A 16,658-nucleotide genomic window follows, 5' to 3' on the forward strand; every position below is an offset into this window, starting at 1 on the left:
ATACTTTGAAGATATTTTCAAGGTTAGTTGTATAAAGCTGGGAAGATGACAGGATAGTACAAGTGTCTTGTTTGATTGAAGTCAATAAGACTTAAGTTGATTTATGCCATCTGAGGCAGCAATACCTTAGCATTTTAATTCAAATGCATACAAACTGCAACGCAGAACCAAGAGTCTTTCACAAGAAATGTTCACAATGAAATTCTTGTTCGATAGAACTTATCACTCTCCAGATTGAGCTGTATTTTAAAATAAATAAATGACAGGAAAGACGTGTGTGTCCTCTCCATAACACCTAAGTTAAACTGGACTTTGAAAATAAAATGTTGGCTCTTACTCAAAAAGCCATGAACTACAGAAAGGGGAGGGAGAGCTATTTTCTAAGTTCCGTTGTTACCAGTGAATCTTCTAAGGCTTTTCATCAGCTAGACCTGATCTGGATGCCAATTATTCCGGTATCAGAGTAATAGAGAGCTGCACCAGTAAATCCAAAGGAGTACTCTTGTAAAATTGGGAGAGTGTGTGCTAAGACGACTTTTAATGAACAAGAAGAAACAAAACTTAATTCACATTATGTCTATCTCCCCTCCCAACTTGTGACACACTAAGAAAATGAGGAAGTTTCCATTTGTGTTTACCTCCCTACTTGTCTAAGCTAAAGAAGTTCCATTATACAGCAGTTCCTCCTCACTGCGAGCAATGTACTTTCCTCCTTGTGCTCTCCAGCAGTCTCTTAGGGGTTACAGAAAGTGACTTAGCATGTGAGTGTCACTACAGGAAATGAATGTTTTCTTTTAAAACAAGTAGAAAATGTCTTACAAGAATTGGTAGGAATTTCTGCCCCAAAGCATCTTCTGATCACAGTATCTCCCTGTTTATTTAATCAAAAGCAAAAGTCCACCACACTAGACTATTCCTTGTATATACTTTCTGTATCTCGCTGGCATACTCTGGCACTGGTTCTCATTCTCAATGGGAAAATTAATAATGGTTAATATGAACTTAAAATTAAACCATGTGCATTTGAATCTTCAGTCTGAAAATGAACCAGTGCTGCTTGTAAGTCTGAAGGGAGTTTTATCATTTTTTCAGAGCTGCGAACTGCACTCTGATAGCGTGCTTCTCCTAGCTCTTTTTATTGATAGCTTTTCATTGGTCCTGCTAGTGAGAGAAGCACTGAATAGCTGGACAGTGCTGGCAAATGAAAATGTCACCATTCTCTTTGCCATCAATAGGCATTCCTGCAAAATATATGGATACATAGATGAAGGTTCCAACAGTGCAACCTCTGCCAATGCAGCTCCTATGAAGCCCAGTTTCGTGGTCTTTCTAAACAGAGTGGGACAGAGCTTCAGGTTATAGTCATCTGTGTTCCAATTTTCCATCATCATCTACCTCAAGGGAAATGCAATTCATACTTCTTTGCCCAGCAAACGCATGGAGCCTGCTATTATTAAAAGAATAATCTGTAGGTGATGTTAGAGAATTAATTAATTAGCCAGTTAGTGGGCTTATGTTTGATTAATGTGAACAAGTACATGCCCATTCCCCTTTTGTTTACCAAAAGCTTCTATATAACTGTTTTGGTATTAATTATCTTGACTATCCCTTCTTTTTAACTTTTGAAACTGGAAAGGAGGGGTGGGGGGAAGGATCCAAAATCCCTCCTTTGTCGTGGCAATTAGCTCTATAAGAACGCTGACTTTTCTTGTGCATTTGTACACATGAGCCATTAGGGTTTGCCTTCTTGATGAAAAGCCAGGCATCTTTTCCAAGACAAACTGCAAACCATATTACTCTTCAGGAATACAGGCATAAAAAAGCTTAATATTTCATCAGATGCTTTTAATGCTTATGAAAATGAGGTGTTCTTTCCAACTGCAATACTGAAAACCATCAGTACAGCAAAACACAAGATTCCTGTTTCACTTGTATTTTGATGAAACACAAAGCAGTGCGACAGGCTTGGTGCACATGATTTGTGATAACCCAGATAAAAATCACACACCTATAGAGGGCAGCAACACGCACATTCATTTATGTCATGCTTGTAAGAAAGGTACTAACCTACTCTTTCTATAGTTCTACTCCAGATTTCAGTCTCCCCTTGTGAAGCCTGATATAGAGTTGTCTGGAGTGAATGGGAATATTTCTCCCATAAATATTTGTTTGACAAGAAAAATGCTTCTATTAACTTAAAGTACTTCAGATCAGACCTGTTACGTGTGAGACAAAAGACAGACAGAACCGAGAAATGACTACCAATTAAAAAGGAGCAGTAGCAGTACAGTACTTGCAGGAAAGAGGTTTAATGAGAGTGGCCTAGCTGTATTGTTTTCATTTTTTGGTTTAAAAAGGAGAACTAATTGGAGATAGAGATTGAGGGAAGCTATAGGCTTTTGAAGGGACTGTCTCTGATGAGTTCATATTGAATCACAGCAGACCCAAATCTCACTTAGGATCTTTAAGTATTCCAGAAGAGGCAAGACAAGCTTAATAGAAGCTAACGTTTTTTCTCTTTTGCTCTTGCTCTCTTTCACTCTTTCTCTCTTTCTCTGGTTTTTAAATCTTTGATTAAAAACATGTCCTCAAGCTGTGGAAATAGTACACCACAGTTTTAGCAACCATTTTAACACTGAATAATACTATATGAGAGCTTTTTTCTCAGACAGTCTCATTTGGCCCCCTTCCAATCTCTGATGCACTTCTGGAGAGTTAAATTTTATTCTTTATGGTCAAGCTTAACTACTGACTTGTATATTATAGTTGATGCCTTAAACTGTGAAACCCTTTCTTTTTATGATTGGCCAAAAGAACTCTAAGTGGGCTCCAAGACAATCCAGAGAGTTTTCCTTTTTTAATCCACTTTTCTCTGGGTTGTTTTCTACAGGACTGTTCTGCTAGTTGGTGACATCAAAAACAGAGGAATGATAAGTATTGTGGTGCGTAACCTCAAAACCTGGCTCCTTGCCATTTCTTCAGCTCACATGCTACTTGGACAACAAGTCAGCCAGCTTCTTGCTTTAGAATTTGTTTATGCCAATCTCTTATCAGAAATAATCAACTCTGCTTTAACTCTTTTTGCCAGCTACTTCCTGCTACTGAGGCACTTAATTAGAAGATGCTGGGAGCAGATGATACCTTAATGAGTTATGACTGTGAATATGTAGAGTGCCTTGGGTCAATAATTTCCATGCTGCACATGAGATGAACTTTTATTTGTTGCCAAATAGAAAAAAATAAATGTTTGTAAATGCTAGTGGCCAAATTAATCTGTAATACATACAGGTGTTTGTAGTAGAAGTATGCTAAGCAGTCATTTGAGAGGGGTGTCAGAAGTTTATGTAGTGTTATTTCAAGAATTTTGTGTTTAGTGGGCGTGAAAAAAAGTGTAGTTTATACTAAGGAGGTAGGAAGGGATCAAGGGCATAGTAAGAAAAGCAGCTAGCAAAGCATGTAAACTAAAGCAGCCTCCCAAACATCCAAGTTTTATTGTCACCGTGCTGTTTGTTGTTTTTTCTGTAGGCTCATTTCCCAATTATCAGCAGAAGGTGCAAGAGTGTAGGTGTTTGGAATATGAGCTGCTCTATTTTACATCCTGTTGTTAGGCTGTAATGCTATGTCATTTCAGGGTGGAAGCTGTACTTCTTTTAATGTCTGCTGAAAAGCCAGTCACACTACCTTGCCACTAACACCTTATCTCTAAACAGCCTGGTAAATTTAGTCTCCAGCTACTGTTTTGTTTTTAAAAACACAACAGTGTACTGGTATTTACACAGAAGAGTTTCATATTATATCCAGTTATTTTAAAATCCAAATATTTTACATATGGATTTTGACACTAACTACTGACAGCAGTCAGTCTTCCTCTTCACTTGTCTATGGAGAGCTTTACTCATTTGATGTTTCAGACAGTCCCAGCTATCTGCTCCACCATCTCTTACAAATTCCTACCTCTGCTGTTTAGCTGTGGAACAAGTGCGATTTGCAGAGCACCAGTTTGGGGCTGCTTGGTCATGAAATAGGTTGGGGTGGTGATGGGAACTATTATCACCTCCATGTACAAAGCTGGATGTAGTAGATCTTGCACTTTCCTTCCTCCTATCCCTTCAGTTCCCCAGCACCAACATAACTAGTTACATAGCTGTTCGGTGAGTAGATCAGGGAACTGACCTGGATGAAAAGTCAATCTGCACCAAGTGGTTATTTTTTTTTTTTTGTGGAGGAATACAGTATTGTGACATAAGAGAATACACCTGGGAGCAGTAAGGGAGAGAGAAGCCTTAGGTCAGTATTGCTGCTGAAAACTCTGAATTGCCAAACCACAGGGTTACCTTCTGTGCTCCCCACTCAGAGTCCTGATACGATAAGGAGAAAGGAAATGGGACTATCAACATGCTGCAAATTAGGAATGTGAGCATGTAGTTTTTCACAATAAAAAATGAATCCAAAGCAGGCCCAGGATTTGAACAACAGTTTAGATCTTTATATATTTGCTTAAAAGAATCTTTGTTTCTGTTGCCCTTATATGCATCCCAGATTGAACTGAAATTGAAGCATCATTCCTTCAATACACTTTTTCCATAATGGTGGGACTTAAATGGATTCAAGTGCATATCACAAACCGAGCCAGTCTGGTTTAGTAGTAAACCAAACTAGTAAAACTGCACATTTGCATATGTAAGCACAGGCTACCATTTTAAGCAGTGCATCCCCAAATTTTGCTCAGAGGCAATTTTACTGATTTACTATTAAACCAACTTAAAACACCAATTACAGTTTTCAGGGTGCCTATAGCAAAGTTCTCAGCTTTAACAGTTGTGATGAGGGTGAGTGGAGAAAGAAGAATCAGGTTCAGGAAAGAATCTAATGAAAGCCCAGAAGTGCAAAGCAGCTTGCTGGGCAGGTTTCATGCCAGATACTCGCTGCTCCAGTGCACAGCACTGACCTGTAGCTTTAAGAGCAAAGTCATGACTCCTACCACTGTATCTGACTGTTAAGCTACTACATAATCTATGTTTATGGCTAGCAAGGAAGCAAAAGTGCTTAAAGGACAAAGACACAAATAAAAGTGTATTCAGTAATAGACACTGATTACAATTTCAGTTTATTCTTTATCAATCTATTTAGCTTTACAATGAAAATGAGGGATTGGGAAATAAATTATAGTAGCACAGCTAACTGAGGAAATAATGGTTCATTTACCTTTTCTGCCTCAGTCCCTGTTTCCAGCTGCTGCTTCTGTTTAATGCAGATCTGCCCCACTTTAGCCAGGAGCTCATGTGGGTGAATGAAGACTCGTGAGCTCAACAGGAAAGTGAAGATGTAAGTCCTCTGTGGGAGCAGAGAGAAAAAAAACAAGTTGAATAACTTTAGCAGAAATTATCTGTCTTCCCTGGAGACTAATAATGAAAGCTATTCCATAAACCACAAATGTGGTTCCTTCATTTAAACTTTGTATAATTTTCCTTCCTCCAGAGACCCAGTGGTCTTTTCCAGCTCTGTTAACAGCATAGAAGCCTATAGCATTTCCTCTTAACAGAGCTGTTGTTTTCAGATTCCCAAACTACTTGTCTCTTTAAAACACCAAACTTCTTATGCCTAACTAGTTATCACTCACCAAAAAGGCAAATGAAATATGTTCAATGTAGAGTGTTTTGCTTCTTGAACACCACTATTTATGCTGCTTTGTTTCTTTAAGAGTGATTGTTTTTCATTTGCTGCAGAAAATTGCTTCATGTGTATTCCAAACCACAGCAGTAATTTTTTTCATGTATGGGTTTTTTTCAGTCCTTTTTCCCACATTCACTGATACAGGCTTGAACTTAGATTGTGACCATATGACAATAATTCAGTTTTAAGTCTGACTTGGCCTATTTGGAGCCTGTTTCAGATTCTTTTGAGTATAAACATTGCTGCTAATGCCAATAATTATTATTATTTCTCATTAGAAAAAGGCTATTCATTTGTATTTAAAAACTGTGATGCATTCTATTCTAAATCACACTCTGGACAGTTTAGCTGATTTGAGAATGCCTTCATGTCCTCCTCTTACTGTAACCGGTTGAACCTTGGCTTCTGTATTTGAATGTAATCTACTGAGTAACTACGGGAGTGTCTCAGTGTCATGGACTTTTGTTTTTTCTTCAGACTTTTTGACAGAATTTGGAGTTAGGAAATTGTCAGGGATCTCCCGATTTCAATTAACCTACATTGTTTGCAATGTTTACTGTTACTTTGCACCGTGCTTTTAGAAATGTAATTGGCAGGTTACAACCAGTTGTGTATATAAACAGCCAATGTGTGTATGTACTATCTTGGATTGGGCAATTAAAATGAAACATCTAAAAATTTAAGACCAGCTATGTAAAATATGGCATCTGTGGTATTAACTACTGAATTCTACTGCTTGTAGTCTCTAAAACATGCTCATAGTCAAACAATAATGGTATCCTAATCACTTAAAAAAGATTATGGGAGTTATCTCTTTAATTACAGCAAAATGTGCTATTAATAAAAAATACGTTTCCCTTTCACTAGTACCATTGTGCCCCATAATATAAACTTAGCACTAAAATCCCCCAGATATCTGAGGGGGAAAAAGGTATATTTTATGCCTTAAAATTTTTAACTAGAAGTCACAATGTTCTGGGAATGACTGACCTGTAGAATAGATTAAGCATACACCTATTGAAGGTCCAACTCTGTCCCCAGTTAGTGGAGGAAGCTAATGAAGGAACAGAATGAATGGGAGTGAGATAGAGCAGAGGCATTTCAAATGTTCATTCTGATTTGAAGATCTTATCAGCACTGAGGTTCATGTGTTAAACTAGGAATAGCATTAATTCTGGCTGTACCATTAAAACTGGAGTTAATTTGTATTACTTGCCTTGTTTATTATTTATGAATAGAGGAAGAAAGGAGGAGAAGGGTTAGGTTAATCACATGAATAGTTTGGGTCAGGTTCTTGACTAGCACTTCCACTGAAGTGTCTACAGGATGCTGGCAACTGAGGCCACCTAATGAACGGACTCTCCGCAAATTCAAGCGGGCGGCCAGGGCAGGTGACAGGACATATGGATAGCATGGCCTCACATTATGATGGTATGGTTACAAACATTCTGCATATATGTAAGTTGGGATAATTTAAGAAATCAGGGTTTTGTTCAGTGTTTTGTTCATGTATCTCTTTAGAATTTCAGAGTTTATCTTTACATTCACAATGGCACTTACCAAAAAAAAATAAATAAATTCAATGTAGCTCTTACACCTGCATCTAGAAACAGTCGATGCCATCATGTCAGCTTTGGGGAAGCTTTATAAAAATCTATGGTAGTGGATGCAATGTGTTCTGGACACAATTAAAAATTAGGCTGAAGAGCTAACCTGATCCACAAAAGGAGACTTGGTTGTGTTACAGGACAACATATCAGATCTTTTCCTCTTATGCATGTGATAATGATCCTTAAACTGATACACTCCTGATTCAGAATTAAAGCCTGAGAAAGAATAGTGGGAATTTTTTTTTTTTTATAGACTATGCCTGGTTTTCCCCTATTATTTTTATAGCCAAGTTCTGGGCTCATTTCTATCAGTGTTGTCCCTGAACTTAAAGCTGTGAGTCTGGCCTATCTGGGAAAGGAATTTATCTGTTGGGTGTGTCAGCTGTCATTAGGTTATGTGAAAATTTTTGTTCTGGAAACATGAAGCAGTTCTTGCTTTTACCCTGTTTTGCAATTATGGGAGTAGCGGAATAAAAAAACACTATGGACTTTGAGTGAGACTTTCATCCTTTACCCATTTTCTTGTGTTTTTGGAGTTTAAAAGCCTGTCAAAAAAAGATGCCTTCACATGTAAGTAGCAGGCAACCAAAATGTAAGCTGCACTGCCCTGCCAGTGACCTTCACTCTGATAAGCTGGAACACATTCTTCTAAGGAAAGATATAATTTTGCTTCTCACACTAATTCTAGTCTAGGTCTCCTGGCTGGAAGTTTGTATGATGTCGGATAATGTTTATCCAGAATGAATCTGAGAAAACCTCACTTGGAGTATCATATCTATATTCTTATATTGTATTGATCTAGATGACTTGTGCTTTTGTTGGGTCTCTTTGACAGTGTTTTATGTGATCTTCAAAAAAGTACAGAACTGGCAAGGTACAGGAAGATACATGAGCATAAAAGTATGTACTTTCCATTTTAGGCATATTCGTGTCTCTCTGTAATCAGTAATATCTGTACTGGACCCCTGCAATGCTTTCCAGACAACAGTAGACTGCCAGGTTTGAGAAACAAATTATTGTACTTCTGGCCCCCATCTGGTGTATCTATTTACTTTTTTTTTTTTTTCTCCTTATCATCACTTAATAACTGGGATCAGATTTGGTACTTCAGAAAAGACTTGTTCCATCTTGGCCAGAGATATTGGTTTACAACATCTGCATGTCTGGTCCTATTTCTTAGGTTTCTATTTTTGATAGTGCTACTGTTTATGCTGGCATAGATGAGGAGTAAGTAAAATTAAGAAGCAAGTTAAAATCATAGGTTTGACAGAACTACTGAGCCCCATCTCCCTGCCTTTATGCTAATAACCACTTCCTGTCCAATAAAGAAAATTCAGGTTGAACTAAGCCATACACCTCAGCTTCGTGGTAGGTCTCAGTGGTTAGAAACATAGTTGTTTGGGATAGAAAATATTTCATACACATATCATGTGCCTTATCTAGGTTGAGGATTTCTGTGATTTGTTACACCTGTAGTACTACTCGCATTATAGGCAAGATGTGTTATAGCAGTGTAAATGCCCATAATCTCTCATAAGCGGTCCCTCTGATCACGAAGATGATGATTTGGAGAAGGAAATTTAGCTATGAAGCTAGCTGGTTTGACAAAGAATGATTTTAAAATGCTTCCATAAGCTGTCAGATTGAAAGTTAAGCTGTACTTATCCTACAAAAGTGACAGGTATTCGGGAGCACAAGAAAAAAAAAATCCTCCCTGTACTTGGAACAACTTAAACTGACACAAAAGGGGCTTGTGCTTTACAGGAGAAAAAGAAGGCAGATTCCTCTAGTGCTGAAAGTTGTTGCTAAGAGATGAGCTGAATTATATTTAAAAAAAAAAAAAAAGAGCGAGCGAGCACACAAGACTAAAGAAGGAATTGTTACTCTCTGACCCAAGAATGTACTAATGTCATCTTCGGGGGGGAAAAAAAAGAAAAATATTTTCTTTGTGCACTCACTGCTCATTCTGGAACTTCTTGTTTGTGAAATATTTGCTTGAAACATTTTCTTGCTTGGGCACAAGGGTTGCAGACTGGTACATTCCATTCCTAACCTCCCGAACTCCTCTGTCTCATGAGTATACATTTTCCTATGTGCTGAACAAGTCCCTGTACACAAACAAGCCTCGAAAGAGCAGTACACAAGTGTAGGCCCTTATCTTTCCTGTCCTCCCTCGTCTGTCTCCTGTTCTGCCAATATGGCAAATGAATTTTTGTTTTGCCTCTGTAACCAGCACAGAAAGATATTCTGTGGTTGCTTTCTCCTTCCCCCTCCCTCCCTTTTTTGTGTCTCAAAGGTTACTGTGATCTTTAGATTAATGTCGACACAGGCAGGAATGCTTTCTAAGCATGGTACTCAGATGTGTGAATCCATAAGTTTGGGTGAGTACAGCTCCTGTTCAGCAGCTTACAAATGTGCCACTCTGACACTAAGGTAATCTCTGCTGATGTTTCCAGTAGTGACTCTTGGTAAGAATGATTTGGTGATACCTTGCTGCCTTTCTTTGCACATGTAGGCAGTGACATGAGACTGAGAGGTGTTGATACCTTTCTCTTGAACATTCAGTATTGACTACTCTTTTATGACAGGATATCAGAGCAAATGGCAACTGCTCTAACCCTTTATGGCAACTTCCCTGAAAATGGAAATGAGCATGAAATTAAGTACAAATGTATGAAACTGAACTGAAATAGAGAACTTGGGTCTGGAGATGACTCAAATACAGCTCATTCTTTATGTTGTTCAAAGCTTATTTATCTACTTGTTTTATAATTAACCTTTTCAGCTAAATTAATGGAGTGATCTGATTTAACTAAAAGAATATGCCCTGCTTTATGGGGGATAAATTTTGTTTAATGCTGTTTTCCATCTCTCTTTCCCAAGAGTTCCCTTGATTGTTTTTGTTGTAGCGCTCTCCCTTGTCAGCCTGTTGTCTGTTTAAACTGTAGCCTCCCAAAGCGGGGTCCATGACTACTTGGTTTGCAATGTGCTCTCACATAGCATATGGGATAGCACCATGGAAACGAGCAGGATTCCAAAATAAGTCTTGGACCCCTTAAGTAATGCTCACCTTATGGAACCATTTTCAGAGTAGCTGTGTTATAAATAGATCCCATGTTACAATAAGGAACATGCATTAGCAGCTACTTAAAGACTAGCTAGATTCAGAAGAAATCCAAGCAGCAAGTAACTGTGCTTCGATACTTAACAAAAGGCAAGGAATTGACTCCTTGGAACGCTTAACTACAGCAGCCTAAAGCTATTTAACTGTTACAGGATATTTCAAGGTTCTCTTCAAGCTCCACCTGCTGCTTTCTTCTGCATCTGTTCTATGATGTGTATTGGGGGGAGGGGGGTTGACAAATGGAGGTTTAATGCCAAACAATTGTTGCCCTTCTGTGTCTTCCAAGCACTTGGTACTAAGTCAGCATCTGTCAAAGGTAGTGCAATTGTACGTAAGCATATTTAAATGTGAGGTTTAGGGTTACTTTGAAGTGGAAAATTAAAACATCCTGGTTTTTCTTTTTTAATCTTTTATTGATAACTTGGCAATTCTGCCACTTACACTCACTGAACTTTCATATAGTGAGTGCCTTTTTCATGCATGGTGATTGTGAAGATGGGTGGTGTGTACCTGCGAATTTTGGGGGATTTTATGGTAACATAATGTGAAACCAAAGAAAGAAGTTCTACATAGATTAGACTGAGAAACACTGATACAAGGTATATTTTCTGGCACAGACCACTACAGCAAGTGTAAGTTCAATGTATCAGTCAATACCAATTGCAATTTCTAGTCACCCTGTTAGTCTTTAAACCAAGAGTTAGGATGCTTCTACCATAGCTGCCGCTTTCTCAGAGCTCAAATGGGACGTATGCTACATAATCTCTTTGATCTTTGGCAACTTGTTTAAATAAAACTTTTCATTAATAGGTACAAGGGATCATTTTAAGTGTTAAAATGATCACTTAATAATATCCTAGTCCAGAATCCTATTGCATGCACCGTAGTTATACATAGTATTTACTTCAGCAGGTTGCAGTGAGGATGTTTAATCAGTTGTAAAAATCATTTCCAGGCTCAGAAACATAATTCATTACAGTGTTGGCCAATGAAAATGTGTTGAGAAAAAGAGCATTTTAATTAAATTCTGTTTTGATTTTCTGATGATCTAACTAGGAGATGGACTGTAAAAAAAGAACTAGAGCTGATTTCAGCTGAAAGAGTTCATCTACTTCCCTAGGTAATCTTGGCTGCATTAGAGCCAAAGCAGCTTAGAGGGACTGAAAATTGTTGTGAATGCTGCTTTTAATTGGTTCTTAAGGTGCCCGTTTGGGTTCAACAGGGCTTTCTTTCTAACAAGTTTTCTTATTTAAAAGCAGAAGGGAGAGTGTCCCCAGTTAGCAACATCTTTTGTGAATGGTTACTGCAAGCAAAATAAACATATCTTTAGCCTGTATCTTAATCTTGATTCAGATTGGGGTGGAACTTCCTGAGGAAGCACCAATCAGGATCTTAAGACAGGAAAGCCATGGGAAGAAAAACCCACCAGTGTCTACTTACATCTGGATAATAGTCCATGGTGGGCACTAGGCGCTCTATCAAGGCCTCCAGTGATCCAGAAATAAGGTTTCCATCCTGATAAACAGGATCGCCACACCTTTCTCCCATATCGGGCTGCACTTGTCCACTACAACTGGAACCAAGCATGCTGGAAAATATTGGCGTCTGGGGCATAGTTTCCTGCAGAAGTGGGGGGGAAAAAAAAAGAGGGTTAAGCTCTCTTTGAGGATGTCTTATGCATGGGTTTTACAGAGGCATACATTTAACATGATTACATATTTGACTGAATGCAGCCTGGGCATTAGAGCTAAGTTCTGAATCCAAACAGTCACATATCTGTAAGTTGGCTTTTGGGTTTGAAATGCACATTAAACTGTGTTACTAAGGCTGTAGATGCAGAAGCTGTAAGAACTTTTTTTTTTAAATATACTTCACTCCTTTTCTCCTTTCTTCCCAGTTTTCTCTTGATTCTTTATGCATAAAACTATACAGGGACAAAAATGCAAAAACCTTCTGAATTTTAAAATTGCCAAAACAGTGCCTTACTGAACAAATAAAAAAATGATTGTGGCTTAATGTTCCTCTTTTTACTCTTTTTGAAGTCTGATTTTTGGGCAAAGTATTTGATTTGTGATGATAAATCCTCCACCACTTCTGTTCTGCTAGATGTAATCCAGGCCTTGACAAATGTGCATCATCTTCTGCACATATTCTTGACACATGGATGTCACCAGAAACAGTGGGGGATTTACTATCTGAACAAAAGTGACTTTTTTTAGTACGCAACACCATCAATTGGGTGGAACTGAATGCATACATTGTAATATATAACTAATAACAGTCTCTTTGGAGATTTTTGCTTAGGAAAAAAACCTGCTGTTGTAACACAAAAACCACACGAAGGTTTTGGGTTTCTACCCCCGCCCCTTGGCCACAAGCTATATCAGTATGTTGTAGTTACCACTTGTAAGCTATTTTTTTGTTTTTGTTTTTTGTTTTTAACTGACTACCACTTAAATATATGCTGAAGGCCAAACAAAACACACTGCTACTGTATGGAAAGGTTGAAATTACTATTAAGCATCAGCACCAAAGCAACTCCATGTGCACTGCTGAAATGGTTAAGATCATTTAGAAAGCAAAGTGAAGGGAACATCAGCCATGAACTCTTTAGCTGCTGTCTCACCCTCTGTCTCAAAGATGTCACACTCTGAAAAGCATTTACATAGACAAATGGGATTAGGCCATTACTAGTACCTTTAAACTGGCAGCTATTTCTAACTGTACTTGAGTCTTAGACAGACATAGGTCCTCTCTCTCCTTTTAGCAAGTCTTCAAAAACTAGTTTAAGAACTGAAAACCATAAATGGTATAAGGATTTTTTTTAGGCAGCACTTGAGACAACTGCAGAGCAACCCAGTGCTTTATATTCTTTTAATGTGATGCACATTTTTCCTTTCAAACAAACTTTGAAAAGTAATCATTCATGTTTACAACCTGTGATAGAAAACATGCTTTCTTTTTTTAAGCTCAGATGAACATTTTAGGTTTGGGGGGAAAATACCAGTATTAACAACATTTGTTTACCACAGTGAAGGTTACTTATATAGTAGGTAGGCTGGTAAAGTGAATCGTGTTTTGCGGCTTTAACCAGAACATCTTTATGTATTAATATTCAATACAGATCCAAGCCATAATGGAAGTGTAGCTCCTGTAAGTTAAAATATAGCAGCTGTTCAGTAGTGACCAATACGGCTACTTTGCAGAGTGGAGTTCAGGACACAGAGTCTTGTGTCCTGGCGCACACACAGAATATGCAGGATCTAATGGCATTTCAAAAGAAATGAAAAATGATGCTACTGCACAAACTGAGATGTCAAGGATGCTCAGTATTTCATAGACTTGTCTGTTAGACCTAAGCTTTGCAGCACGCACGAGTTTGACAAATCACTGGAGCATATGACGAAGAAGCCAGCTTTGCTATGCGTATTATGTAACTTGCCAGTAATTTGTTTTTTTTTCCTTTTAAGGTCCATAGCAATGGAATCGATAGCTACTTTCAGGCTGGACCAGGGTATGACGGTGCTTCTGGCTAACGATAGGAGGCTGCACAGGGTTTGAAGGGAAAGTTAACCGCTAATGAATCGTTCACTGAAAAGATGTCTAAGGAAGAAACAGATCCTGTTTTTGTCATTAACCGTTTTAAGCTCATTTAAAGTGTTTATTGTTGCATTGCTTTTGTTTTCAAAGACCCTTTTCGGGAAGGGGATGTAATGATCTTTGCTGCTCTTACTGGGCTGAAAACGTGGACAGCCTGAGCGGGAGCTCTCGCAGGGGAGCTGCTTGTTGGTACTAGCACTTGTTACCTGCAGTGCCACCTCCAACTTCCCCCCAAATAGCAAACGACCCAAGTGCACCGGGCTAGGCGCTCAGCTCTGCTTCTCCTGAAACCCCGCTCCGAGGGGGAAGGCAGCTCCTGATGAGCGCGCTCTGAGGGAAGGGACAGCTAATGCCTCTGTAAACAACCAGCGCTGCAATGCAAGCCTGTAATCCAAATATTTCTTTGAAATTCAGCATAGTCTGGGGCGGACAGGTGCGGGCCGGCGCCGGGCAGCCTCGCACGCCTGCGGCGCCCGTCTCCGCGCGCCGGCCGCTGTCCCCCGCGCAAACCGCCCAAACGGCCCCGGCCGCGCCGCGCCGCGCTACAACCGCGGCCGACGGCCGTTAACCGACCGCAGCCCCCGGGCGGGGGGTCGCTGCCCCGGGCAGGACCGCTCCGAGCCGCCCCTGCGGGAAGTTTTTAGGCGAGCAGATCCTTCCATTTACGCTTCCCCCCCCCCCCCGCTTCGGTAAAAATTAGCCCCTATCGCCCCTCCCGGAGCGCTCACAGGACGGCGCGGCCCCCCGGGACCGACCCGACCCGACCCGACCCGCCGCCGCTCACACGCGCCCCGCGAGCCGGGGGGGCACGGCAGGGGCCGAGCACCCGGCTCTTACCCTCATCTTCCTCGGCGCTATGTACATACGCCTCGGCGGATGCGGCTGCCCGGCGGGCTCCCCGGAGGTGACAGCGCTACCGAGCCATGGTGCAAGGGAGGGGAGGGGCGGCGCCACCGGCCCGGCCCCGCGCCGCCCGCCCCCGCCGGCCGTGACGTCACGGCCCGGCCCGGCGCCCTGTTGGCTGAGCGCGAGCGTGGCCCGTTCAAACGGAGCCGAGGCCGGGGGGACGGTTGGGGGCTCGTGCTCGTGCTCCGGGGGCGGCGGTTGGAGATGGGAGGGTGAGGTGTTGTGGGGGATTTGGGGGCTGGCGTGTGTGGGATGAGGTGTGTGGGAGGGATGACGTGTGTGGAGGGGGATTTTGGAGCGGTGTGTGGAGGTTGGGAGGGGGGTGAGGCGTGTGAACTTTTGAGGTTGTGCGGGGGAGGGAGGGACGTGAAGTAAGTGGAGGTTTTGGGGGGGTGTTGGGGGTGCACAAACCTTCTACGAGCTTGGAAATAAGAGACCACCTTCTCTGCGCCCTGCCTGCAGCCCGACTTGTCCGACAGGTTGGATAGCTTAGCTGTATTTTCTCTCTCTGCCCTTATTCTTTTAGAAAGGTGGTGAAGCCCAGGCCAGGAGCCTTTCAGCCCTTTACACTAATAGATAGTGTCAACAAATAGCTCCCTGCTGGGGAGCACAGAGCAGCAGTGATCTCTGCTGTCCAGCCTGGGCCTAATGGGGAGACTGGCACTGCCTCAGAGGGGATCAGAAAGCAGCAAACAGCTAGAGTGGGCAGCGCTGTAACACTGTGCTTCCTAAGCAAAGCTGTGAATTCATTTCTCTCAATATGGCGTGCAGAGATGGGGCTTTCTGAGAGCAGGAAGTGGCATCCACAGGCAGTATGTGGATGAAATACAAAATTGAGCCAAGGCAGCTGGCAGACTGCTGGGGTAAGCGTGTCCAGAGCTCTTTCTCCTACCCCATGTCTGGTCATAGGGTTGCTGGTAGTCAGAACTAAAATTATGTTAATTGCAGAGGAGTTTGGCTAATATTGATAGGTTTAAAACAGGCAAACCCAGCCACTGTTATTTTTCTCAAAAAGTACTTTTATGAAACATTTATCTTCCTGGAGTTTTCTTCAGGAAAAAAGTTCTTAGAAGACTTGACTGCTCATATCTTATACCTAAAGCAGTGTTTGCATTTCTGAAAACTCTTCAGCTATGTATACTTTTTTGGTTATGAGAGGGAAATTACCTCCCCAAAGGTATGGTGTACTGTGTGAGCCTGCCTGTCAGGTCCCCATCCGCCAAGAGCTCACATGTTTAGAAAAGTGTAGATGGAGAGTGAACCTCTGAACTGCCTATGAGGACTGTGCTTACTGCACGGTGTGGCTTTGTGTAACATGATGCGTAAAATGAAGTGGCATAAGAGAATTAAGAGAGTCTCCCTATTAAGCTGTTTACAACTGTGTGTGTGGTAGCACCCACCATAATTACCCTGCCACTGAGAGACTGCTACCCAACCCTCCCTTCTAATAGCTGTTTTTATTCTTCTTTCTAATAGAGTTGTTTCTCCTTTTAAATTGCCCAAGCACAATCATTTGATAGTTCTGGGCTAGTCATAGTCTGTAAGGTTGGTGCAGGACCAGCCCTGTTTTGCATGCAGGCTTGGATTTGTAGGTAGTCTGATTATCCATGGAAACATGTAGTGGGCACGTCCAGCTGCCCCACGAACTTCCTCAGCTATATGCAGGAGGAACTGAGGGTTTCCATCTTTGTGGGCTTCCTGCTTCCCACCCTGACCCCCCAACATAGTTTTGCATTCCTGTTTCT

At 41.0% G+C, this 16,658-nt stretch overlaps 1 protein-coding gene across 2 annotated transcripts in view; it reads right to left on the bottom strand.

The window, feature by feature from the left end:
• Window positions 1–14,934, bottom strand: part of RASGEF1A (RasGEF domain family member 1A) — a 29,819-nt gene extending 14,885 nt beyond the window's left edge. The window contains exons 1-3 of one of the 2 annotated variants that reach the window (XM_026080424.1): window positions 14,845–14,934; window positions 11,848–12,027; window positions 5,206–5,334 (exon numbers count right to left, since the gene is read on the bottom strand). In XM_026080424.1, coding sequence (XP_025936209.1) covers window positions 5,206–5,334; window positions 11,848–12,027; window positions 14,845–14,871 — 336 coding nt within the window. In that variant the 5' untranslated portion in view covers window positions 14,872–14,934. The remainder of the gene's footprint in view (window positions 1–5,205; window positions 5,335–11,847; window positions 12,028–14,844) is intronic. The other variant, XM_026080425.1, reaches the window with a different exon arrangement.
• Window positions 14,935–16,658: the final 1,724 nt, after the last annotated feature.

Source organism: Apteryx rowi, unplaced genomic scaffold (assembly GCF_003343035.1).
Source record: "Apteryx rowi isolate R43461 unplaced genomic scaffold, aptRow1 scaffold_52, whole genome shotgun sequence".
Classification (NCBI taxonomy): domain Eukaryota; kingdom Metazoa; phylum Chordata; class Aves; order Apterygiformes; family Apterygidae; genus Apteryx; species Apteryx rowi.